Source organism: Ambystoma mexicanum, chromosome 1p (assembly GCF_040938575.1).
Source record: "Ambystoma mexicanum isolate Mex_15411 chromosome 1p, UKY_AmexF1_1, whole genome shotgun sequence".
NCBI classification, from domain to species: Eukaryota; Metazoa; Chordata; class Amphibia; order Caudata; family Ambystomatidae; genus Ambystoma; species Ambystoma mexicanum.
Genome location: NC_090921.1, coordinates 365,134,534 through 365,161,571, shown reverse-complemented (window position 1 = coordinate 365,161,571; position 27,038 = coordinate 365,134,534). Strand labels below are relative to the sequence as shown.

Sequence of the window (27,038 nt, the reverse complement as noted above, 5' to 3'; positions counted from 1 at the left end):
TGCAGGTATAGGTGGTAGAAGAGGTGAGGGAGTTGACCTGCTTCTTGAGAGTGAGAGAGGAGTCCAGATAGAATCCAAGGGTTTTAACCACAGACATCACCTTGACAGGGTTGTTATCAATGCTGAAGGATGTGTAGTTTGGGCATCATTTTTGGATGTTGGCTTCAGAGCCTAGGATTAGTAACTCAGTTTTATCGTCGTTCAGGCAGAGGCCATGTGAGGCCATACATGCCTGAATGAGGGTGTATATCTTGTTCACCAAGGCTGAGTCTGTCTCATAGTCGCCCGAAAGGGGTATGAGGATCTGGGTGTCATCTGCGTAGTTCGTGTAGATGACACCCAGTCGGTCCAACTTGTCAAACAAAGGCTTAGTGAAGATATTGTACATGGTGGGGGAGACACAAGATCCTTGTGGGTCACCACAGGTTATTTTGATAGGGTCAACGGAGTCTGAGGTGGAGAAGACTTGCATGGTTCGATTAGCTAAGTAGGATTGGACCCAGGCTATGGCATCTCCGGTGAAGTTGGCGGCCGATTCGAGGTGGTTGCATAAGACTGCATGGTCCACCAAGTCAAAAGCAGCCGACAAATCCAGTAAGAGGAGCAGGGCTGTTTTCCCGTTATCCTTAAGTTCCTCAATTTGTGTCTTAAGGTCTAACAGAGCTGTTTCCGTGCCATGGAGTGGGCGGAACCCAGATTTCCATGAGCCAAGCAGGTGGTTAGCATCCAGGTAATCCTGGATTTGTATGTAGGCAGCTCTGTCTAGGATTTGAAGGAGAAAAGGCACGGTGGTGATTGGTCTGTAGTTGGTGGGGATGGTGGGGTCCAGAGTTTGTTTGTTCAGTAATGGGAGGACCCATGATTCTTTGAGGTTGGTGGGTACCGTGTTGGATTTAAAGGAAGAGTTTATGAGCTTGGAAATGAAGGGAGCTAGATCCCTAGCTGCATCCTTTATTAATTGTGCTGGGCAGGAGTCGCCCTTGCAATTTGATGGTTTGAGGGAGAGTATTATTTTTTTTGTGTCAATTATGGAGATAGTCTTGAATCTGAACGGTGCAGTGGTCTTAATCTCCTGAGATTGGAGTATTTGTTGGTCCAGTGGTGACAGTGTGGCCTTTTTTTTAGCAATTTTACATTGCAGCAAGGAAATATTGTTAGAGAGGGTGTTTTGTATGTTTGTGCACCAAACTTTGTTTTTAGGGGCATTGTCTATTGGTTGAATAGGGGATTCCAGTTTGCGGAGGATGGCGAAAAGCTCTTTAGTATTAGAGTTGGCTTTTACGATCCTGTCATTAAAGGTGTTCTTCTTAGTTTTGATAATTTCTTTTTTGTAAGATTTGGCAAATTCAGTTAGGTTATTTTTGTTATATTCAGTGGGTGAGTGGCGCCAGATGGATTGGAGCTTTCTTTTTTGTAGTCTTAGAGATTTGAGGTGGGGCGTAAACCAGGCATTTAAGTGGGCTTCTTGTTTAGCTTTACGTAATTTGGTTGGAGCAACTGCGTCTAATGCTTTGGTCATAGCATCATTGAAAGTATTTACCAGGGTGTCCGGGTTGTTACTTTCCAATCCAGATATGGCTGGAAGGAGGAGAGGGATAATATTTTCAGCAGTCATGTCCTTCTTGCTTCTGGTCGGGAGAGGGGGAACCATGTTGTTGATTTTGGGGCTAAGGAGATCTAGAGTGGCGGAGAAGGTTATTAGATAATGATCAGTCCAAGTTTGTGTAACAATATCAGTGATATTTGGGCTAGGTTTGAAGAGTTCTGCTGAAGAGACGGCTTTGATGATTAGGGGAGAGCCTTCCAGTGAAGAGGGGGAAAAAGAGCAATAGCGGGAGATGGCACAGGAGGTTGGGAGACTGTCTGGAAGAGGAATGGAGCAAAGTGTTTGGGATGGAAGGGTACAGTGAGATGAAGCCTGCGGAGTAGTGGGGAGCAAGAACACGGATGGATTTATAGATGAGCTGCAGGAAGCTAAATAGAACGTGATTTTGCACAGTTAGCTGTCCAGCATGGTGATGGTAGGTAGAGGAGGTGGAGGATCTTGGATGGCTGAAAAGGGTGCGTTTTGTAGAGTTGAAGGCTTTGTTGAATGGAGAAAAAGAGTAGAGTAGAGGGGAAGACCATAAAGTAGGCTCATGTAGTAGTCCAGTTTGCTGTACACAAGGGTAGAGATAAGTACTTTGGTTCAGTAGTACTTGAGGTGCGGGCAGATTTTTTGTAGGTGTAGGAGGTGGGGCCTGACTAAGACAGCAGAGGCTATGATGAACTGGAAGAGTTTCTGGTCGCTGGCAAAGAGTACTTAGCCATGGGTAAGGGGTTGAGATGGTCTGAGGGAAAGATATGGGAGACGTAAAAGTGGTGTTGGGAAGCAGAATGAAAAATGACTTCATCCTTGTGGTGTATGGGATGAGGCAGAATGGAGCCATTCAGTGGTTGATGGCGGTTAGGCGGGTGCTTAAGCTTTCTGACATTTTAGGATGGAAGGAGGGGAACGAGGAGAACATCTGAATATCTGAATATCGTCAGCAAAGAGGTGATAGTTACAACCAAATGAGGAAATGTGTTTGCTGATGAAGGAGATAAATAGGGTGAAGAGAAGCGGGGCCAGGACTGTATGCGGTCAGTTTTATTAGAGACCGTCAATGACCGGAGTAACTTAAAGAGGCAGTGTTAGAGCACTGATAAAACTAAATGTATCTCTCTCCTCTTATGCCATTGACCACTTGCTTCTACCCAACCACCCCCGGCACTTGCTTAACACTCTGGCTCTCCCTCTCTCCCCTGCACTCCTGTTACTGTACTTGAACGATCCAAATGTCACAAGGCCTAGTAGGACCGTCTCTGTTTGTCATCCTTGTTCACCCCTCCTTTGTCTTGTTGAGCCTTAAAACACATTGTGCATAGGTGCATTATAAAAACCCAATAAATAAAACCACTTCTAGGATGTCAATACATTGTTTAGAGCCACATTTATCTGACAAAGGCAAATTCACTGCCCTCGCCTCACCTGCGGATATGTGCAGTAGCACAGGGTTGTAGGCATTCATTATGTGAGTATAATTTATATGCTGCTTCACTCTGTCCTCCTGTTACTCTCTCCGTCCTCCTCCACTCAACTGCGGCCTGATACTCTTCACCAACCTTCCTGTTCCTGTTTTCTCCCTTAAACGCCCCTCCCCTCACATGGGTTGGCTCTCCCTAGTCAATTTGCTCAAATATTTCTCTGCGGGCGTGTGGGAGAGGGCAAGGAAACCCTTAACAGTTTCCTAGGCCTCGCCCCCTTTCTCCGCACAGGCTTGACATGCTCAGGACATAGACAAACAACCACCCCATTGAGACAGGCTTCCCCCGCTGTCTCTGCCTTCTTGCATGCTCTGTTAATTTTTAAATGTCCCTGGCGGTAAAGTGTGATTTTCCTGCGTTGCTGTCCCTCCTTGAGGACGCCTACTCAGTTGAGGCCGTGGTCGGGTATCGCCACGCCACTGTGGTTGGCGACCTCTCCCACACATCTCCTTCCGGCCTCACAGCTGCCTCGCCGGCATGGCCTGCTCCAGAGGGCACCCTCTGTGGCTGGGGAACTTCTTACAACCCACAAGGCAATCCCCTCTCGACGGTTTTGCATAGCACCTCCTTAATCTCGCCCCCTCTGAAGCGGATGACGGTCGGTGTGGCCCCCGCCGCTCGACATCCTCTGCCAGGCCCCTCATGCCAGGGACACTCTGGTTAGGCAAAAAAAGCAGGGGGCTGTCCACATACACACTGGCACTGTGGTACTAGAGAAAGGCATCTCTGGGACTAGGTCGCCCCCTCCGACCCACTCCTGACACCCCATATTTGACAAGGCCTAGAATCTGCCCTTGCCACAGGTCCCCCAAATGTACTAATGCTTTCACCGAGTAGGTAGGCTTGCAAGTGGGAGAGGCGATTTCATTTCTTTCCAGGCTGCCCTGCAGTCCACTGTGGACCAAATTAAGACAATGTCGACCTATCAAACGTCAGGAAAACCATGAAAACCAGGCTTCATTCATGAGGAACATCCTGATTGTTTGCAGTCTCTTAGACAGACAGTGTTACGCTCTATCAAGGGTTGCCATTAAGGTACAAAAAAAGTGCACTCTACAAATAAAATACACAGCAAATGTTAATGGCAAGTGTCTTGCTGAACGCATTGTTACCTACAATTCATGATTACTTGTTTGACCTTCTTGGGGATTAAGTGTCCGTGGGGGTGCTTTAGTGTGACACCTCCTGTGATTGGTCAGCAAGTGCCCACATGTGGCCTACACAGTAGTTCCTTGGTATAGTCCTTGGGTGGTTGCATCAGTTATAGAGGGCACTCGTGATTAGACGTTGGTAACAGTAGATTAAAAAAGCCTCCACGTCTACATAATCCTCCAGAACAGCATCACCTCACACCGCTGCATCACCTTCCAAAGCCACATCATCTTCAAAACCTGGATCACCTCCCAGAGCCATGCCACCTCCCACCTCTGCATCACCCTCCACAGCCACATCACCTTCCAGAGCCACATCATCTTCAAAACCTGGATCACCTCCCAGAGCCATGCCACCTCCCACCTCTGCATCACCCTCCACAGCCACATCACCTTCCAGAGCCACATCATCTTCAAAACCTGGATCACCTCCCAGAGCCATGCCACCTCCCACCTCTGCGTCACCCTCCACAGCCACATCACCTTCCAGAGCCACATCATCTTCAAAACCTGGATCACCTCCCAGAGCCATGCCACCTCCCACCTCTGCGTCACCCTCCACAGCCACATCACCTTCCAGAGCCACATCATCTTCAAAACCTGGATCACCTTCCAGAGCCATGCCACCTCCCACCTCCGCATCACCCTCCACAGCCACATCACCCTCCACAGCCAAACCAACTTCTACAGCCACCTTTCCAAAGGACCATCCACACCTGTATGATGTGCATCTGCCACGGGTCAGGGTTTGAGGAAGGTTGTAGGATCCAACCACCCCATGGGTCCTGCCCCATATAAAAACAGAAGACAGTCTGTCACTATCACCTGACAGCCATCAATTCCAAGAGGCTATCTGAATGACAGACCTTGCGCTTTGGCAATACCATACATTTTGGTGTTGTGTACACAATGTGGAGCTGGTGGGCAGGTTTGAAACTGTGTGTCAAGCTGCAGGAGACGAAGACAACTCAGGTGAAATCTGTCTGAGGAAGGGGAAGTCAGGGTGGGCCAAAGGCATGGGGGACTCTACGGGAGCTGGTGCAAACCAGTTGCAATGCTCATTTGTGGGCAAAGCAGCCAGTCCCGCAATCATTTGTGCTGGAAGAGCCAGGTTTTTAATGCTTCCGGGAGGAAATGAATAGACGTTTATGGAGAGCTCATTCCCGAATAGAAGGATAGATGTGAAGGAGAAGGTACTTTTACCTACAATTGCTTTGTAGAAAGAGGGGTGATGCAGTTGGAGAAGTGACGTGGAACGCAGACATCGATTGGGTAGACACAGTTTGTCCCTGCAGAATTGAACTCTTAGTTCATGGTAAACGGTAAACTGCCGGTGATGAAGATTGTTTGAAGTCCTCTCTTTTGGTCAATGAGACACCAGACAAAGCATAGAGCAGCAAAAATGACCTGCAGTTGCTGGCATGCAGAAGGGGTGCAGGTGTCTGGGCATGGTAGGGGTGCAGGTGCCTGGGCATGGTGGCGGTACAGGTGCCTGGGCATGGTGTTTTGCATGCATTTCAAGTGGTGTATAAGGTAAGCCAGGAAATTAGGATTTACCATCTGGAAATTCAGGGGTGGTGGACAATGGGAAAGGGAGTGAAGAATGTGGGAGATGCCACTTATTTCAGACCTGCTCCGGTTGCAACTCAGGTGCATTTGTGCCATCCATCTGAGAAGTAGGGAGGATTAGTCACTAGTGTGTTGCTAATCTTGCGTGTGGCATGTGTGCCATTTGCATGATTGGAGATGGCTTAGAGTAGCCAGGGGACCAATCAGATGGATTGGAGAGTCGGAGGCTCACTGGCAGATGCTACAGGAAACTGTGGTGCCAGCAGAGAGGAAGGTGTTTGTGGCTACCAACTCATAGACCTCAACTCACAGTACTGCGCTACTGTTAAAAGATGCCAGCCATAACCCTGGCTACCCACACTCTACAGAGCACTCCACTGCTCTCGAGCTAGATCCATGGGTTAAACAATGAAATAATAATACAGTTTGTGGCTTCCTTGCAGGAAAGGAAATGATCCAGCTGCGGGCAGATCCCTGAATGTCTAAGAGCCAAAGTTGATGTACTGAGAAGTTGAGCATGATCATGTAAGAGACTAATGAAGGTCAAGGGAGATCAAGTCGTCTGTTACACCTTTGCTTTACTCCATCTTACAGTTGAATCAATTCCCCCAACATTTTCTTAATTGGCAGCTGCATGGTCTGGACAATAACCGAAGTCAAACAAAGCATGCAGTTGCTCTGGAGAGTGCATTTTGGAAAGCTAGGGATATAGCTGCAGTTTGCCGGGGCCCCTACTTTCCAAGGACATTTTCTTGAGGATGGGTTAGATGTTGCCATCTTTTATTGCGTGGGTACCATGCTGTAATTTAGGTATACAGTCTCTAGATTGCGTTCCCATGGCCACATCGTAAAAAGATCGCGCCCAGGAACTAGCACCTAGTGATGACTGCAGAAACAGGTTAGGGGCCACAGCGGCCCAGCCTGGAGGTGGGAAGTCGAAGGCAACAGCCAGAGACCAGGTAAGTGTGTGGAGGGACGGAGATCATCGCTTTGGAGTGGCGGGGTGAACAGGGGCTTTGGGGGGCAAGTTTGATACTGGTGAATTGGTTTGGGATAAGTGGCGTAATGGCTAGTATGTATTAGGGAGCAGCACAAATGGCAGTTCGATGGAAGGACAATCCTGCCCTTTATCGGCTGCTCCAGGATGCCCAACAGTGCTGTCTTTTGGACGAGCGGCCACCAGCAGGATTTTAACATAGAACCATATGTTCATGATGGACTATAGAGCGAAATTAGAAAGCCTTAAAATGACGGCTCATAGTTTACTGTAAGATATGTATGTAGGTAGAAGTACTCATAAGCTGTACAAGCGGGCGGGAGCATCAGTCTTTGGTTACCAGCAGTATTAATTGTGAGCAGGAGAGTCTAGTGAAGGCCTTTAGAAAGGGTGATGGGGTGGGCATAGGGGCACCTGAATCTGTAGTCGGAGAGAGGATAGCACAGAGAGGGGCATGCAGATGCCTAGTGTGGCTATTAAATGGGGGCTGGGGGAGGCTTACTTTGGGGGTGAAGTGGGAAGGCATTGAGTCAGTCAGGGCTTGAGGGAGAAGCAAGGTGTTGGAGCAAGCTGGGGGTTCTGAATTGACCAAGGCTATATAAAATGGTTCTCTTTGAGAACAATCGCAGCCTGGATCCTGTCTGTGTAGTGCACTTTCTCATTCTTTTAAACAGTGTCTGTTATATCCGCCTTACGTCCCGCTACGCGGTGACGTAAGGCGTCACTAATAAAAGCCCTGCCCCCGCTCAGCGTGGGCAGTTCCGAGGCAGGACAGCAACGCAGCTGCGTCCGTGTCCCGATTGCTGGCGCTGGAGCTGCGCAGCGCTGCCTGGTAGCCCGAGGCCCTCAACCCTGTTTCCCACCGGCACATCGGCTGGGAACAGGAACATAACATTGGCAACGAGGCAAGTGAAACGAACGGCGCACGCGACACCCAGCTAATCAAGCCCTCGGCAGGGGCACCATTTTTGGAAGTAGGGTGTGGGGCCCACCCCCACCAGAAAAAAATATATTTTTTTTCTCTTTTCTCTTCGTCTCCCTGTCTCCCTAACTCCACCATCCCAATGGACTGGAACTGACTGGCACACATCCAGGAATTTGAACACAGTGGACATACATCAAACCCTGAAGGCCCAGAAACAACTGGCAGGCACTTGTGGAGCCCACCTGTTTGAAAAGGGGAGACAGGCAAGAACATCGAACCCATACCTCCACCACAAGACGGGAGAACCAAGCTGGACTGCGAATACTGAGGTGAGGGGGCATCGCAACACGTGCACACAGGCAAGCACCGGAGCCACGTACCATGGCGACAGGAAGCTCGACTCCCAGGCCTAGCACGCCCTCCAGAATGGCCGCAAATCTGTCACCATCCATGCCACAAGCACGCCCACAAGTGGGGACGTCGATCACTTTTGGCCGTTTCGATCCATACACTGATCCGTCATCGGTTGGCCCCCGGTGGCAGCTGTGGTTGCAAAAAATCAAGATGGCCAAAGATTGCAAAGACATTACCACATCAAGGAAACTGAGGTACCGCCGCCTACTGAACGTTGGGGATGAGGTCTTACACATACAACTTGCTGGAAATAGCAGATGGCCTCGACATCTACCAACAAGCAAAGGATGTGCTCACGGCCCACTTCATACCGCAGCTCAATCCCGACTATGAGACATTTATATTCTGTACCACTATTCAGCTAGAGGACGAGACACTGGATGCCTATCACACCAGGCTACGGAAACTCTCAATCTCATGCGAATTTACCAACGTTGAAAAGGAAATCCGACAAAAGATTATTAATGGGATGCACTCAGAAAAGCTGAGGAGGATGGTGCTCAGTGAAAAAGGCATATCTCTGACCAGAATCCTGGAACTTGGCCCCTAGAGGGAGTTGGCACATGCCAGAGCAGCGCACATGGGCACGACCCTGCAGAAACTCCAACCGGTACTCATGACGGTGACGGTGGCCCAAATCACGAACCGTCAATACACGAGGGAAGAGGCTGGCGGTAACAACGCACACCCCAAATGGCAACCAAGGACCCCAGGACCCACGGAATGTGGGTGGTGCAGAGGACCTCGCCATGGCAGACAATTGCCCGGCCCAAGGCACCACGTGTGTGGCATGCGGCAGAAAAGACCACTACACGAAGGTCTGCAGATCATCGGGGCTGTCACAACAACCCCAGACTCCACAACAGCGGACCTCAACCTCGGGAAAGAAGAAGAAAGAAGCCAGTGCTCGCCGAGTCGAGACTGCAAATTCATTGACCGAGGAGGAAGGGGACGATGTAGCACAATCCCAGCAAGGGGCCGCAAACGAGCAATGGAAAAAAGGAAAGAAAATGTACCTGGTCTCAGCACTGAACTACAGAGACAACACACCCAAAAGGAAACTGAGAAGGCGAAATGCCAAATAGCCACCCAAGGACAAGACACGCAAATGACTATAGACAGGGGTGTCTGTAAATGTCATGCCGCTGACCGCATTCAGTAAACTACGGGCCCCACCAGTCCTAAAAGCAACGGACACAGTGTTTTTTGCGTATGGGTGCAAAACTCCACTGCCCATAGTAGGCCGTTTCCGGACCACACTCAGCAAGGGTGACAAGTCGCTGCAGTCCAAAATCTATGTCGTAAACGCTGGAATCTAGTGTCTACTAAGCAGAGACGCAGCAGAGGACCTCGGTCTCATAAGATTCATATGCAAGGTAACCGAGTCACAAGATGTCGACAGCATTCTCGGAAGGTACCCCAACCTCCTCAAGGGGATTGGATGCCTAAAAAGGAAGTCCATGAAGCTGCACATCGATGAGTCTGTCCAACCACGAGCCGTACGACACCGAAGAATGCCATTTCACATACAAGTGCAGGTGGAGAAAGAAATCCGGGCACCCGAGAAAGCGGGCATCATTGAGGAAGTGACAGGACCACACCTTGGGTGTTGCCCATGGTCGTCACCAAGAAACCCAAACAACCCGGGAAAGTGAGAATATGCATTGATATGCGCCACCCCAACACAGCGATAAAACGGGAGCATCACATCAGCCCGACCCTTGATGAGATAGTAGCGGACCTCACAAGCTTTTCTCGAAGGTCGACCTCAATGCTGGGTATCACCAACTGAAACTTCACCGTGATTCCAGGTGCATCACGACTTTTTCCACTCACATTGGGCTACGCAGATACAAGCGACTCAGCTTCGGGATCTCCTCTGCAGCCGAAATATTTCAGCAAACGATCCAGGAGGTGATACGTGGCATCCCGGGGGTATTAAATGTCAGTGATGACATTCTCATACATGCAGAGAACAAGGAAGAACACATACATCGGCTCCACATGCTACTTACCAGGCTAGAGGATGCAGGCCAAACAGTCCACAAGGACAAGTGCGTGTTCCTGAAGGAGGAGATCTCTTTCTTTGAGTATACTTTCAACAGTGCAGGCATCTCGGTGGATCCCCAAAAAGTAGCAGACATCCAAGCTGCCTCACCCCCAATAACACCAACTGAGGTACACAGTTTCCTAGGAATGGCAACCTACTGCGGGAGGTTCATCCCCAACCTGGCAATGCTAACAGAACCGTTAAGAGAACTCACAAAGGCCAGCACGAAATGGCTGTGGGGCCCTGACTGCCAAGAAGCATTCGAGCAAATCAAGGCATCACTCTCGGCAGACACCACCATGGCATATTATGATCCCACATTATCGACCAAGCTGTACGTCGATGCCAGCCCAGTGGGCCTAGGAGCCAGCCTCATACAAGTGGCAAACACAAGAGAGTCGATGCCGATCGCATATGCCTCCCACGCCCTGACAATGGCGGAGCAACAGTACTCCCATATTGAAAAAGAAGCGATCGCAGTGTTGTGGGGCTGCCGTCATTTTCATTTCTATCTCTATGGCCGATAATTTAAGGCCTACACAGACCACAAACTGCTATTCCCCATCTTCACTGGCTCATCCTCACATCCTCCGGCCAGGATAGGAAAGTGGTTACTACACCTACAACAATATGACTTTGAATTAGCATATCAGCCAGGCAGTGGAAACCCAGCCGACTTCCTATCAAGACACCCGCGAGCAGCCACACCGTGGGAGATACACGCAGCGGAAGAAACGGAGGAACACATTTGCCAGGTGATCCACACAATGAAGCCAAGAGGCATCGGCATTGAAGACATTGTAGGGCCACGCAAGCCGACCCATGCTGTGACTTAGTCAAAGACACGATCAGCTCGGGGGAATGGAGGTCCTTCCTACATAACACCCACAATCGAGCAGCTGAGGCAAAAGAATTCCTAACTGGCATCTTCACTGTGAGACAAGACCTATCGATCACAGAAGAAGGGCTCATTCTAAGAGGGACCCGTATCGTCATCCCCACAAGCATGCAGGACAGAATCGTGGCATTGGCGCATGAGGGTCACCAAGGAACGGTAAGAACCAAGGCCTGGATCAGACACCGCATCTGGTTCCCACAGATCAATGGGAAAGTGGAGCAACTGATCAACACATGTCTCCCATGCCAAATAACGGGGGCGCCGCCAACTCCTGAGCCCATACTATCAGCGGAGCAAGGGGCCTCAAGATGGGACGCCATCAGCATAGACTTCTGATTCAAGAAAGCATACACCTATTGGTGGCGATCGACGACCACTCTAAGTACCCAGAAGTCGAAATCATGACATCCACGGCGGCGGAGGTGTTCATACCAGCGATGGAGAAAATGTTCACCACTCACGGCCTCCCAAGGCGTATTCGGAGTGACAATGGTCCACCATTCCAACGAGAGGAGTTCAGGAAGTACCTAACCGAACTCGACATTCAGTACCATCACATTATGCCAAGGCTAACGGAAACGTGGAACGCTACATGCGATCAATAAACAAAGTCCTGCGCCTGTCGTGCGAAAACTCAAGCCCCTGGAGAGTGGACCTCTACAGATTCCTGAGGAATTACAGGGTAACACCACACAGCACCATGGGGATACCGCCGGCGGACATAATGTTCAGAACCATCATTAACTCATGCATTCCACATCACCCAAGTAGAAGCATGGACACGTACGACAGGGCACGCACCGAACTGAGAAGAACCTTGGCCAATGAACATATGAGCAACAAGAGGAACGCCAAGAGGTCCCGCCACCGAGTAGGCGACCAGGTGGTAATGGTGAGAAACCCATCCAAGTCCAAACTAGACACACAGTATGACTCCGTCCCATGGACGATAACACACCGGCACGGGACCATGGTAACAGCCAAGAGGGGACAGAGACAAGTCACAAGAAATTCGTTTAAGTTCAAGACAGTCCCAAAAGATCTATGGATGGATGGTGCACCGCAACACGAAGAAGAAGATGACCAGCTAAGGGGAGAGGAGAGCAATCATCAGGAAGGCGAAATGTCCCTCGAAGACAGAGTGGAAGAATTGCTGAGAGAACCAGAGCTGGGTGAGCCGAACTATGAAGGTGAGCAACCAGAGGGGAGTCAGGGGATAGCACCCAGGGGTGGACGATATGAGCTAAGAACTGCACACCGGCCCACAGCCAGGCTCAGAGACTATGAGCGGTAGAAGAACAGCCCGAGTGACTACCAAACTCACTGTAAGAAACACTACCCAATGTCGCATTGTTGTTGTTAATGTTTTGGTTAAAATAAAGGAGGAATGTTATATCCGCCTTACGTCCCGCTATGCGGTGATGTAAGGCGTCACCAATAAAATCCCCGCTCAGCGAGGGCAGTGCCGGGGCAGGACAGCAACACAGCTGTGTCCGTGTCTTGATTGTTCCCACTGGAGCTGCGCAGCGCGGCCTGGTAGCCCCAGGCCCTCAACCCTGTTTTCCGCCGGTGCATCGGCTGGGAACAGGAACATAACAGTGTCCAAGGAATGTTTCAGCTAAAGCCAGGAGGCCAGTTTGTCCATGGGGTGGTGAGTAGCACCCTATTCCTGCTCTGGCTGTGTTGTGAGTGAGGGTGGGGGAGAGCCATGGGGACACTGTTTTCTGTTGGCGTGGACAGTTTTTTTTTTTTTTATAGGGATTAGCTTCTGACGCTGTAAAGATCCAGTCGTGAGAAACACGGCTCAGTTGGAGGGCCTACAGATTGAGAGTGGTTGGAGGAGGATGGCTGAGGAGTGAGGGAAGGGATGGATCTTTTCCAGCGTGTCAGTGAGATAGGGAGTGTTTTCTAGAGGAGCAGGGGTTTCCAGTTCTTTAAAGGAAATGGCCACTGCAAGCCGGAGGTATGGGAATGGTGGCAGCAAGTCCTAGCATTTCGCACTATAAAGGTGGCCACTACTGCGTGGGTTGGATGCTTCATGCGTGTGTCGGGGAATTTTAGAGTTGCTGCTGAGGGTACTGGTAGTAGATAGAGCTATGAGCTAGACGCAAGCATTTGTTGAATTCTCCGAAGGTGGCGTCAATGAAACCGTGTACGAATGAGCGGTTATTGTCAGGGTGGTGGTGTGGCAGAGCGTGTGCAGCATAACGTCAGGGATTCACCTTCAGGGCTTAGGAAAGGGGAGGAGGTTTGTGTTTTCAGCTCCATGAGATATGTTCGCCAGAAAAAACCCACGGCCGAAAAGACTGATTTTATTTTTTTACACTTTTCAACGCATTGATATGTGGGGGGAGACCCCCGCAGCACCGCCATACTCCCCTTACAATAAATTATTACCCTAACCCAGATCCCACATATAATATACACCTTGAAAAGTGAATTTTTAAAAACGACATTTTCGACAGTGGGATTTTTGTCGGCGTCTTTATGACTGGACACCGTGTTTTGCTGGTGGTTCTTGTCAGTAAAGGGGCCCTGAGCATCTAGTGTGCAGCGTCTCACAGCAGAGCATAGAGGAGGTGCGATGCTCGGCAAGGTGCTCGCTTAGCCAGCTCTCATTTATGGACCTAAGATGTAGAAAGCCAGGGCTGAGAAGGTGCTGAATGCTGGTGCAGTGGTGTGTGGTCGTGCAAGCATAAGGTTGAGTGATGTGGTGCAGTGCTGCTGGGTTTAGTCGCTGATGATCTGATGCCAGCAACAGTTGCAATCTATCCGTTGTGGGAAGGGTGCCCCGTGTGGGTTTGGAAAGAGTGTATCTGAAATGACAGGGGGGCGCGGGGGCGATTTAGGGTGGTTTGTGTGGCGGGTGTGTGTATGCATGTGGGGGAACATATGGGATATGAAAGGAGAGTGATGGGAGGACCGCAGGTGTGTGTTGTGCGAAGAATTGGGGAGAGGATATCCCTGGGGTGTAGTAATAGTGCAAGGCCGGTGTTGGTATGTGACAGGGGCCGCGTGTAGCAAGACTGTGCAGAGGTGCTGAGAGACATTAGTTATGGGAGAAAAGGAGGGGGTGGTAGAGATAGAGTTGAGGAGTCTTTTGCGTAAAGGTATCCACTTTGCACCCTCAACCAATTTAACATCGTCTCGAGCCTCCTGTGCTACCACATTGCAACGCAATCTGCATTAAAGAATGAAAGTCTGGTTGGCCCTCATTTTGTTATACAACTTTAACTGCTGTGTGATTTCTTTACATTTCTCACACCAGTGCTATAAGTCGACCTACTCCAGCCGGGGGCTCAAAGAGTGAGGCTGAGCCGTGGCTTCCCGGTCCCACCATACCAAGGTGGGTCATTATCCCACCATGGCCTCAGCCATGACGGGAGCTGAGCCTGCCGCCATGATTGAATCAGGCAGCTGTGACTAAGAAGTGCGAGCCAGCCACAGTGGTGTGCAAACTGTCCGAGCGACGCTGTGGCTGGCTGACACTTCTGTCAGTCACAGCTGCCTGCAGAAAACAAACAGCGTCTTCAAACTGTAACTTCCTCTGGCGAACTCTCATGAGGGGTCACCAGAGGAAGTCACAGCCCCTTTGCAGTGTTGCCAACTTGCCAACTTTCTCGCTATATTTAGCGAGAAATCACTGGCCCCTGGCGACTTTGTGCTGAAACAGCAGCTAGCCAAAAATCTAGCAACTTTTTTCTATTGGTTTGGAGACTTGTGTCATTTACACAAGTTTCCAAACCAATAGAAAAAGTTTAAGTCTCCAAAACAATAGAAGTAACGTTACGTTGGCCCACGACCGCAATCAAGTACCAGAGCGGAGTCAATGGAACAATCAATACACCCGATCTTGCAGGCTGCACACAAGTGACGTGACGTCACTGACAATGAGGAGCTTTTTCGAGCCCCGGCCCGTGGGATTATCTTGCTGTGCACAACAAAACAAAACTTTCCATTTCTAATCTTTTCATTGTCGTCGTCGGTCCGTGCTCATGAACGTCCCTGCTCTGCCACAGTTACTCCCTACTCCAGTCGACTCGTGTGAGTCTTGTTTGTGCCGGGCCTGCCTGAAATTCTTCACTCGGTCACCACTGCTGTACAGCTGCAAGTCTCTCGACCTCGTTACAGTAAGTGCTGTATGCCGTACGTTCTGTTTAAGGGGCTTTGCTTTGCTTGTAATGTACACACTAAAGATGGTAGTGGCACAAATGAATGTGCTTTTCTGTTATTTTAAATGTGGGCATGAATTGTACGGCACTTATACATTATGTTATGTACTGCCATTAGGTCATCAGACCACGCCATACGTTATACAATACCTTTCATAGAAAAAGCAAAATGTCCTTTTGCAGACAAATAACCTTCACGCCCTGTCCCTTCCTGGCAATTTCAGTGTCTCAATGCCTTCTGCGTAAAATGACTCTGGTCAGCTGGCCATCTTCTGACAAGGCCTGCTACCACACTCACCTGCACATCTCAGCATGCTTGCATGAGCCAATACATAAAGAGTACTGCGTGGTATGAACTGAAGCCATTTTTTAGGGCTGTGGCAAAATGTACAATTAGGCAGCTAGCTGGCTGAAAAATTGAACGAGAGGCTATAACAACCGTGCCCTCTGCAATCACCCTTCATGCACGTGGCCAATTATGCAAATTAGGCGATGACGTCTTCAGCTACTTCTAGCTACTTTTAGGACAGCCAATAGCTACTGTCCTTACTGAGGAGTTGGCTACACTGTGACCCTTTGTTGCCTGTGGGCAGAATCATGCCGCCAACCCTTCCCCATTTCACTGAGGCATTTTTGACCCTCAGCGAACCTTGGGGCTGAGCACTGCAGATTTGATCACTGAACCCACAATTGTACAGACCCTGTTTATTTATTTATTTATTTATACATTGTCAGATACGTGTATCTGACAAACAATGCATAAATAAATAAACCAGGTCGTGGTCTGTTCCCGGTGTGCGCACAACCTGGATAATTTACTTGTTTATGCATTGTGTGTAGCATTGCAAATGCATTTGATCATGGATGATTTCACTGTCTGTTTTTCTGCTGTTTTCTTGCTCGCTGTTGTTGGTTATAATTTAGGAAAGCCAAGAACAAGCAAGGCTGCCAGAGACGAGCCAGAGGATGTGAAAACGGAGAGTGTGGGGGACAGTGGAAGTATGGGGTAAGAGAATGGGGTCACAGAACGGTAGGAAGGAATGGAGCAAGAAGGAAGGTATGTAACAGCGAGACAGAGAAGTGGAAGAGGAGGACACAGGGCGAAACACAAGGGGCTTCATTACGAGGAGGGCAGTAAGGGGTTAACGGCGCCGGTAAAGGTGCCAGAGCCGTTAACTCCGTACCACCCTATTACGAGGTCCCCTCATGGGACCCGCACCGAACGTCTGGTTTTACCAGACGTCCTTTGCGGGTCCCGCGAGGGGACAAGCATGCCTGTCATTAACGGGCCCATTGTTAGCATGCCCCCCATTCCCATTGACCCTATGGGGGCTCAAATGGGAATGGGGTTTGTCCGGGTACAGGTTCCCTGAATGGGGAAATACCGGGCCCTCCAAAGTCGGAATGGCCTGGTATTTCCCCATTCAGGGACCACGGACCCGGACCCGAGTTTGGAGGCAGCCATGGCCCTATTAAGGGCATGGCTACTTCAAACTCATAATGAGGCCCAAGCTGAGCAAGAAGAGATGGTGGATTCTGAGAGAAAGAGAGCACAAGATAGACACATGAAAGAAACAAAGATAAGTGGAAAGGGACGTATAGTGCCTCGCAGGGCGCTTGGGGCCAGGCAAAGGAGGAGAAGAACGAAGGAAGGAAAGAAGGACCGGGACAAAAGCAAGAGATAACAGAGCGGCAGCAAGAAAATCAAGGCAGGAAACAGGTAGAGAAAGACAAGAGGTAGAGAAAACGCACAGGAAGAGAAGGAGCAAAATGAAAGGTGCGAGAACAGAGAAAGGAACATGGCAGGGGGAAGAAGGGAGTATTGGTGAAGTAAGGGGAGGGGGCAGGCAGAAAAATAATTGAGTAACAAGTGAGCTTGAAGAACAGAGGGATAAGAAGGCAAGGACAAGAGTGAGAAAGAAAAGTGGTGAGAAGAAGCAATGGAAAGAGGGGAACAACGGAGATCGGGAGCTAAAAGAGGAAAAGGAAATTGTGAAGGAAAGAAAAGAGCAGATTGATAAAAAGAGATGTAAATAGGGAACAGCTGTGGTATGCAGAGAAAAAAAAGAGTAGATAGAGGTAGAAAGGAGATCCAGAAAAGGTTAAGAAAAATAGAGAAGATAGAGAGGAATAAAGGCAAGCAAGGGGAATGAAGGAATGAAAAAGAGAAGGAGCAAAGGGAGGGAAATGAATGAGAAAAACTACAGTTTGAGAGAAAGTTGGAGCATGGAAAGTACTGGAGAGAGAAAAGCGCACAGGAATGACTAACTAAGTAGAAGAGCAGATTAATGATGAAAGGTGAGAGTGAAAAGGGGAGAAGCAAAGTAATGAGAAAAGTGCGAGGCGGTGGGATGTGGTAAGGAGAGAAAAAAAAGGAGAGAAATATTCATATGAAATAGAGAAAAGAAAACGTGAGAGAGAACATAAGGGGAGGAAAGACAGGGACACAAAGGAGTCGAGATGTGCATAAATTAGTCAGAAAATTATGGAAAGAGAATGAAAAGTAGGAAAGAAACACAAGAAAGTGACAGAAAATTAGGTTACAGTAGAAAGATTGAGAGAAATTAGATAAGAGAAAAGGAAGAGAGGAAAATCGTAGGTTAGAATGGAGAAGAGGTGTCCTGGAATGAGAGCAGAGGAGGAGTGAAAATAAAAGATGGGTGCGAATAGAGAAGTAAGGGAAGAGAAGGAGTAGAAGAGAGGTGGAAGGAGAGGAAATATAGTGGTGAGAGGGGTGAAGGATTGAAAGAGGAGAGGAATGACAGGAGTAACAATGAGAAAAGGATGAGAGGAGCGATGCAAGGAGAGGAAAGACAAGTGTGACAATGCCGAAGAGGGGTAAAGGAATGGAAGAGAAGGAGGATAGACGAAGAAGAGTAATTAAAGGTGTGAGACAGGTGAAGAGGGGCGAAGGATTGAAAAGAGGAGAGGAAAGGAAAGACACGATGAGATTGGAGCAGTGGAGTGAAGCAATAAGAGCAACGAAAGAGAGGAAAGGCAAGAAAAGGAAACACTCATCATAAGACACTTCCTGCAAGAATGTAAAATGACCTAGCAACAGTCTGACCTCATACACTCATACACAGAGTCAGCGCACAGGCACTCAACAACTACATGCTGGTTTCTTTTTGGTTTCCCTTGAATCTGGATTGTCCCCAAAACCCTGTTAGTATTCTCATAGGCTGCAGTGTTCGGTTCCACACATTGCCTCTACAGCCTATCAACTCAAAAAGTACCACCTGTGCATTGCTCTTCCAATGCGCACAACATTCATGACACAGAGCACCACCCTGCAGGGGGGTTGCTAGCAACACATTGAGAGCTGAGTCATGCTGCATGGTCATCATCAGTCATCAAGCCCATGCTGCCACCCCCATGGTCTCAGGCTCCAGTTTACCCCAACTATGGTCATTTGATACAGTAAGTGAGGCCCACTTCCATGGTTCTACAAGGTTGCTCTTGCTGGGCTACCTGAACAACTACTTCAAATCACTTTTGGAGGTGTTTCCAACAAACAATGCATAAATAAGTAAACCAGGTCGTGCATTTATTTATGCCTTGTTTGTCGGAAACACTACCTGATTTGTTTATTTATTTATGCATTGTGTGCTGGGTGCACAGGCTGATTTATCTATTTAGTTTGTAGCAAGCAGACTGCGTTGCAATATGCGCTTAGTTATGTAGGCCATACCATTTTTACATGTTCGTTTTTAGGCAGCGCCCATCAGGTCCTAGACCACGATCATCATGCAAGCCACGCCCCTAAACGAGCCCCCACCCCCTCAATTTCTCACCCCACTTAACGCAGTGCCTAACACTGCCTTTTGGTCAGCGATGTGTATTACCTAGGTCACTTCAGCGTCGGATGAAATCTGAAAATTCACATGACAATGCACCTTGCAGAGAAAATATATCAGGCAATGTTGAAAATAACATTTAACTTTTCTGAATGAAAGTGAAAACGGCATGGTCATTGTCTGTGTCAAAGCAGGAATTACTACGACAATTTGCTTCACTGTCACCACAATGGCATGGCACTGTTTAAATTGCCATGATCATTTTTCAGGGAACAATGTGACATTGGCCTACTTTGGCAATTTGTTTTGGAGGCAGGGGGTGACGAATCAATTTACGGGGCACCAGTGGTCCAGGGATGATTATCGGTTTCTCAACCATCAATAAGCCCCAGGACTCTAGTACACCCGAAGGGATCCGAACAGATTGGAAACACAAGCAATTTATAAACCTCCATGTCCAATTTTGGTAATGTGTACGGAATGGCAGGCTTATCTCTGAAAGGTCGTGAATCGTTGGTTAGTTGCAACACAGTGAAAATACAATTATTACCCAATGATAAAAGTGATTGTCCAGACATGGTCGTATAAAAATATCTACTTTATTATTATCGCAACAGACAGTTGTAGCACACTATATTAAATACAACCGACCCTGTAAAGGAATGCAGGGGACAGTTTCAAAGAAGAAAAAAGGGATGCACTCTGGATACTGACAGGAGAGTAGTCCTTATAGTAATTCATCGCAATAGTTCAAGGGTACTTGGTTTCAACACAAAGGGAGCAATAGGTCGTAAAATGTCCAGGGGGGGAGAACCACAATGTTACTTGTGCTGTTGATGTTCTTGGTGCTCGACAGGGCGCTTTGCAGCTTCTGCGACAGAGTTAAAGACAGAAGACAGCTGCGGGTATCAAGCGGCAGGGAGTTCGGCGAGCAAGGCGTAACAACAGTCAGCGGTGCAGTTGGTTGCAGACGAGAGTTTCGACTGGCTCTAAAATGTCCTATGAGGCAGATGTTGGTAGATGACTGTCGATGCACTCCTCCTAGCTTCTTCACTGTTCTTGTGTCGTCCTTTAAGGAGGACGCTCAAAAGGTGAGGAGAGGGGTACAGGCAGCTGCCTTGTCATTGGTTTGGTTCAGTGTGTCTCTGGCACTTCCCACCTAGGAAGCTTGCTGCAGAGCCTAGCAGAGCACGCTGTGTGCTGGCTGGGTACCGGTTGTGGAGCTGCTGGAGGGTCCTCTGGATTCACTATCTCCCTCTGTTCACTGGGAGATATTTAGGGGAGTGATCTTACGTCTCTCTTGGAACTCCTGGCCTTCCTTCACTGCGTAAGATCTAAGGCAGAGTGTTCCATCAGCCAGTGTCCAATACAGAGTTCCTCTTGCTACTCCTTGCAAAGTGTTCAGATGGTCTGCCCAAAAGAGGGTCTTGACCCTCTTTTGAAGCCAAATGGACAACAGGGATTAGTGTAGGCTAAGCCTACCGTGATGAAACAATCCTGGGTCCCCACCAACAATCTCCTGTATGCATGAGGTCATAACCAGAGTGCTTTGCAACAGAACATTTAGAGGGGTGAAAACATGTCTTACTAAGTCCCACCCATCTTGCTGTCTATTGTGGATCAAAGGGTCTCTCTGGTCAATGGAGCTCTCTGTAGTTCCTGATTAAAGCTGCGGCGGGATCAGACTTTCTGGCGCCGTCAATCCACATACGCAAACCTTCTGAATGGAGTCTCCCTGCGGGGATGAATACTGTAATACATGCAGTCTCAGACATGAAATGTCACTGTCCATTGATACTGAGGGTGGGAGCTGGCTTCAGGTTGACACCATGCATTTCAAACGTTTTTGGGGATTCCAGTCTCCTTTGTTAAACTCTGCAGCCAGGCCCCATGTGGGCCTGTTTGAAGTACACTCTAGTCATATGTTAATTATGTTAATTGCTGTCAGCATCTGCAGGGCTCACAAAGGGACAGGGTGGATCCATGGAGCCTTTGTTATTTAATTAGGCTTGCCATGGCAGGAGAAAGGTTTGGTCCTCCCCTTCTGAGACGCATCATGTACTCCACCTGACAGATCCCAACTAACTAGGACAGGGGTGGCGTTGCCTGTAGAGTGTGTCCACCCAGAATACATGGGTCTATGCGTACAATGTGCAGTGAGCATAGGAAAATGTGCGTGGATTAGCCCCACACATTTTCTGGAGGTTGATCTACCATCATTCAATTTCATTTGAAATGTCAAAAAAGCCCAGGTGTGTGCACACTAACTGTGCGGATGGTTGAATTCCACACAGGGGGACAGTGTAATACTTACAAAGCACTTTGTTGTGGATAATGTAAAAACTAGAGTATCTATTGTCTTGAATGGAGCAAAATTGTAATGCCTATTTTATGGGAGCCAGGTGCAGAACATGGAAATGTGAGTGAAACCAGTGTGCCACTCTTTGAATAAGCATGTCGATATGATAATCCCAACGGCAGTTTGAGAGTGACTGGTATTTTGAAAATTGACATAGCAATATTTTAGGTGACGGGCACATTTACATTACCTTTTGCATATTATCAGTACCAGGTTGTATTCGGACAACCCCATGGCAAGATGTCACACTAGCCATTATAAAATTACCGGTTCTATGTTGTTTGATTGACAGTATTTTTTTAGATGCATTTAAAAAAAAATCTCTTAGAAACAATTTTGTTATATTTGGAGTGTTCCCTCGAAACCCCCTTCCCTATATTGAGAACCCTACCCCAAACCCAAAACCACTTACCCCACACCCCAAATATTTCAAAGAGTTTTTTCGATGAAATTGCATAAAAAGAATACTTTGTAAAAATCCATGGCGATGAAATAAAGGCATACCGAATTAGCATCAGCACTCTGTTGGGGGTGCCAGCCAATAAGTAGGCCCGGAACGCGGACTGTACACTATGGTACAAGCCCACATTGCAAGCTGCTTGGGCAGCCAGCCGCCCTTCCGTTCCCGCTCTCCATTTTCTTCTCCAGAGCACCCATGTAGTTTTCGACACAGGTGCTAATAGTGTTTTCCAAACAAGCAATAAAGAAACGTACCTTTCCTGTGCGGCTGTCCCCTCAGTCTGTTTTCCATGCTGATGACCTCAAAATCATCGACGTAGAAAACGGACTGAGGCTTTAACAACACTGTGTGGTTCAGTTGGGACAGCGCAGGAAAGGTATGTTTCTTTATTTTTTTACTTTAAACCAGCATCCATGTAGGATACTGAGGGGAGATGCCCCTCAGTGGTGGGCCGACCCTGTAGGTAACAGGACCACCACCCTCTTTAAGGGATCCTTGCTGCGCTCGACCCTGAACTTGGGCGGTGGCCCGTTACCTACAGGGTCAGACCCCCACCGAGGGGCATATCGCCTCTGGATCCTAGATATTGTGTTGGGCCCGGAATTGTTTGTGCAATTCACAGATACATTTTGGAAATTGCCTGGCATGTGGGGGCAGCACTGCAGAATGTATTAGCAACTCGGATACATTTCATTGTCTGGCACGTCTGGCCTGTTCTTCATTTACTAGTAACAAAAGTCAGATCGACGAACTCAAAGATAAAGGTAGGTCTGCCATCCTCCTTCTTTTAGACCTCTCTGCTGCTTTTGTGCTTTTGACCTGGTTGACCACAAAATCCTTTGTAACCACCTGTCAACGGCAGCACACTTCTCCCATTCGGCAATCTCATGGATCCAATCTTTCCTCGATAACAGGAACATGTGCGTCTTCTCCCCACTAGCAGCGGCCGACCCGATTCCCATCACTTGTGGTGTCCCACAAGGCTCCTGTGTTTTGCCCACTTTCTATAATATTTTTGCAAAGCCGTTATTCGACAAGTTGGACCATCTGGGTGTCACCTACACCAATTATGCAGATGACACCCAGATACTCCTAACTCTATCCGGTAACTAAAATACGGACATCAGCCGGATCAACAAAGTTTTCTCCATCATTCAGGCATGGATGGCCACACATGGCCTCTGCCTGAATGATGACAAGACTGAATTGCTCCTTGTCGGATCCCCCAAAACCATCCAGAAACTTAGTCCTAGCTATACCAACTTCACCATAGATGGTAACACCATTCCCATTGCTAAAAGTGTAAAAATCCTTGGTTTCTATCTAGATACCAATACCAACCTATCCAAACATATCAATATGACCGCCTCAACCACTGCCTACAGAGTCAAGCTGATTAGGGTTTGCAGACCGCTGCTATCCACCAACAGCTGCCTCACACTAGCCAGAGCACTTATTCAGTCCAAAGTTGACTACTGCAATGGCTTATATGCAGGTGCAAACAAATCCGTAATCAACAAATGACAAGTCCTCCAAAATAACGCACTCCGAGCTGCTCTTAATATTCCGAGGAGAGAACACATCTCTGCTATTAGAAAATCATGTGAATGGCTCTCCATCCAACAAAAAGTCGACCTAAAAACTATCTGCCTCACTTACAAAGCCCTCAACCACCTTGCCCGCCCTACCTTACTGACAAATTTACCTTGAAACCCCCCACCAGAATCACCAGATCCACCAACACACTAAGCCTGGTGGTGTCCAAATATTCCTGTAAAAGAGCCGGCGGATCCAGTTTCCCGGTCTTAGCCGCCCAACTTTGGAACACACTTCCTCTGGACATCAAATCCATCCCTACCTTTCAACCATTTAGAACCCAGGTCATCACCTGGCTAATGAACAAATAATCAAGACCACCTCAGGTCCTTTGGGACACCTTACATACACACCAGTATGCACCCACTACCACCGCACGCCCATTGACACAGCCTCTATAACTCTGTCTCTTATGTACTCATTACAAATGTTATGCGAAACTTTACTCTTCTGACTGCTTTTTGTATCTATTGTATAATTGTTAACTGTATAAATGTGGCACTACTGATCACATGTATATACCTGCCATGTAACCATTTTCTTGAGCGCCCATATACCCCTGGGTCTGGAGCGCTTTATGAATAAAATAAACAAACAAACAAAACAAAACAATAATGTGCATTGAGTCTCCAGCCCGCTCTTCAAAGCTCGGGTGATTCTATCGCCGTCCATGATATTTGCTGCTGGCATGTTCTACTGTCATATAAAGGTGGTCATTGCCCAACCGAGGTAATGGCACACTGCACAAGGCACTGCTTTAGTGATGTGATACAAATATGTGCGTATTGTGCACCCAGTGTTTCTATGTTTCTAACAGGCTATTATAGACCAACTGGGATTGGGTATAATTATTCAGGTGACGGGGGTGTCTCAGGAAAGTTCCACTTCATGCCAAGCTGTGCTCAAATAATTCAAATGACTACTTTGCCAAATTTACAAGCCTCTGTCCCACCTGTGGAAGGAAATATCAATTATTTGACTTTTCAATTTGTTTCTTTTTAGGAAGGGTTGAAATCCTAAATCCGGGAAGATCCCCCTCAAAGAACCAAAGGCACCATGGACCCTTAAGAACGCCTGAATTGATGTTCCAAAGATCTTGCAATGGACTTACCAAAGTGCACATGTGTATCCTGGGAGACCATACTGAATCCTGCACTAGTCAGAGGATCTGGCAGGGGTCTTCCCACAGCCATTAACATAGACCCTCTCAGCACATTAGTTCTCCTAATAGCACATCCCCGACCCTAGGTGATATATGCCAACATGTCCCTGGTGTTTATCATTCTGGGGCTTCCAGTCATTGATTTATAATGGGGTACTCCAGGACTACAAGTCCCAGAATTCAAGGTAAAAACAGAACTGGGCTACTATCGCCCAAATGGAATCGGAAATGTTGACATGCATTTAAATACTCTACATGATTCAAGCCGTAAACCCTCTCTCCTTCCTCCAGATCACAGACGAGAAAGCAAGTGGTCTGAACTTTCATGGTAGCAGCTTTTTTGTATGGGCCGTGCTTGTGTGGGAGGACACGTAGGCTTTTAGGAATCCTGAAATAACTCCAGGAGAACTACACGCAGGATAGTCAGTAATCACCCGGGTGACAATGAGGACACATAATGAATAACCTTTTCCCCCGTGTTTTTCCCTCCGCCCGGCACTGCACGGAATTAATCTGAACAACGTGAAGGAGGGATTTTTTGACCTCATGAAACATGAGTTTTGAGGGAAATCAATGTGTGTGACTCAATTTGCTCTATGATGTTTAACTGCATATATAATGTGTAGCGTGGGTACTTTATCGTATACAATAAACGTATCACTAATATCTGCCTAATTAATTGCTGTCTCAATAACTGCTTGATGGGTGCGTGATAAGTGACGCACTCATGTCTTTCTGAATCATCAAAACAAAATAATTGCATAACTTCTTTGTAATTTGTCTCCCAATAACTGTTGGATTGGGCGCAAGAGCTGTGTGACTGCTTTACTACTATAGCCGCAATAGTGATTGATGAAGAAATGCATATTCACAAAGTACCGCTCTAATTTATGTGTGGTCACTGACATAACAACTGTTTCTGGCTCCTGTTTACGCGCACATAGCTGTCTGATGGCCCTGACGATGCTTGATTGAATGACTGTTTGCTAGTCGCACCTGCGTGTTGCAGGCACCTCCGATCATGCGCTGTTCCACAAAGCCATTTTGAATGCTTAAAATGTATTTTTATTTTCACAATTTCAATGAAGATATGTATGTACATTTGTCTCCATCAATATTTCTTGAAGAAAATATTTAAAAAATGAACGGGTAAAAATAAAAAAAATGCAGCTTTTATAGAGCAAAAGAAATGCTTCAAACAGCAGGAATCCAGGATCAAAATTAATATAGAAGTATAATGATCGAAAAGCGTAAAAAGGAAAGCGCACGCATAGGAAGGTGTAACTCTGAATCCCAACAGGGAGAGAAACAAAGGCCTGTCCTTTCGCTTGTTTCTGGGAGGGACAGCACGACTTACCTTTCTTTTGCTTTGCAACCACTAGAGAGCAGTATCCGATCAGAAAAGTTCCTTTATCCAGCAACCGAGTTGCTACATACATTTTCATTATATTTTGAGGTTTTGTTTAAAAAAAAAACGCCAAGAAAGTTATGATTGGTATAAAAAGGCTTGAACCCTCCCCACGGTCCTCGCTTTCACCTGAAATGTGAAAAAAGAATAGTCCATGTGAGCCAAGTCACACATTCCACAACACCACCTATTAGCAATTGCTGGAAGTTCACCTGCAGTTCTGAGCAAAATCAGCAACGCATTGTGGGTATGCAAATTAACCCCAATGCAATTTTTGTTTCTCCAGGAAATTGCCTTTGTCTTATATGACAGCGCTTATTTATAGATTTCTTAATCAACCCAATACAGACACTGTGCAAGGCTGTCAGGAGAACTACATGCCTGGTTTCACCCTTATTAGGGATCATCAGTGCAGTATAGTCCTGACAGCCCTGTGGTTGGAGGCACTTCTTTCGGGATTACTGTTGCAATACAATGTATTCTGTATAATGTAAGGGACGTATAGAATAGCTGTTTCAAGTACTCACCAAATAAATATAGGTGCATTCCGAGTTCTGAGTCTCCGGTACGCCAGACGTCTATTAGTTTCTGTCATCGCCCTTACTTGCGCCACTGCACTTAACTGTTGTTAGAGGCTGTACCTTGAGCTCTTGTAATGGGGCGGCTCTTGGAATGTTGGAGTAAGGAGTGTGAATACGGGTCATCCCCAAGTTGGCTTGGCACAATGGATTTTCCCAGGGGCTGTAGAGGATTAGGGAAAACAATGTGAAGACAGTTGGAGAAAAAAGGGTGCAGCGAGACAGTGCTGGTTTACCCTTGGTGGCCATGGCCTCCAGTGTCCATCCCCCCAATGCATGAAGAACATAGCACCAGGCAGCATGTGCCAGTAACATCCCGGGCTGGGGTGCATGGAGAGCGAGACGGAGACTAGGCAGACTGGGTGAGCTGTGCACTAGGAGGTGGAGGGGATGAGGGGGCTGCCAAGACATGTGAGCTGCAGCTGAGGTGAGGAAG

The 27,038-nt window shown here is 47.8% G+C and overlaps 1 protein-coding gene across 1 annotated transcript in view; it reads left to right on the top strand.

Moving 5' to 3' along the window:
* LOC138570262 (coiled-coil domain-containing protein 194-like) overlaps positions 1-25,291 on the top strand; it is a 172,100-nt gene extending 146,809 nt beyond the window's left edge. Inside the window, exon 5 of the mRNA XM_069649030.1 lies at positions 24,457-25,291. Within this exon, the coding sequence (XP_069505131.1) occupies positions 24,457-24,474 (18 nt within the window). The 3' untranslated portion in view covers positions 24,475-25,291. The remainder of the gene's footprint in view (positions 1-24,456) is intronic.
* Positions 25,292-27,038: the final 1,747 nt, after the last annotated feature.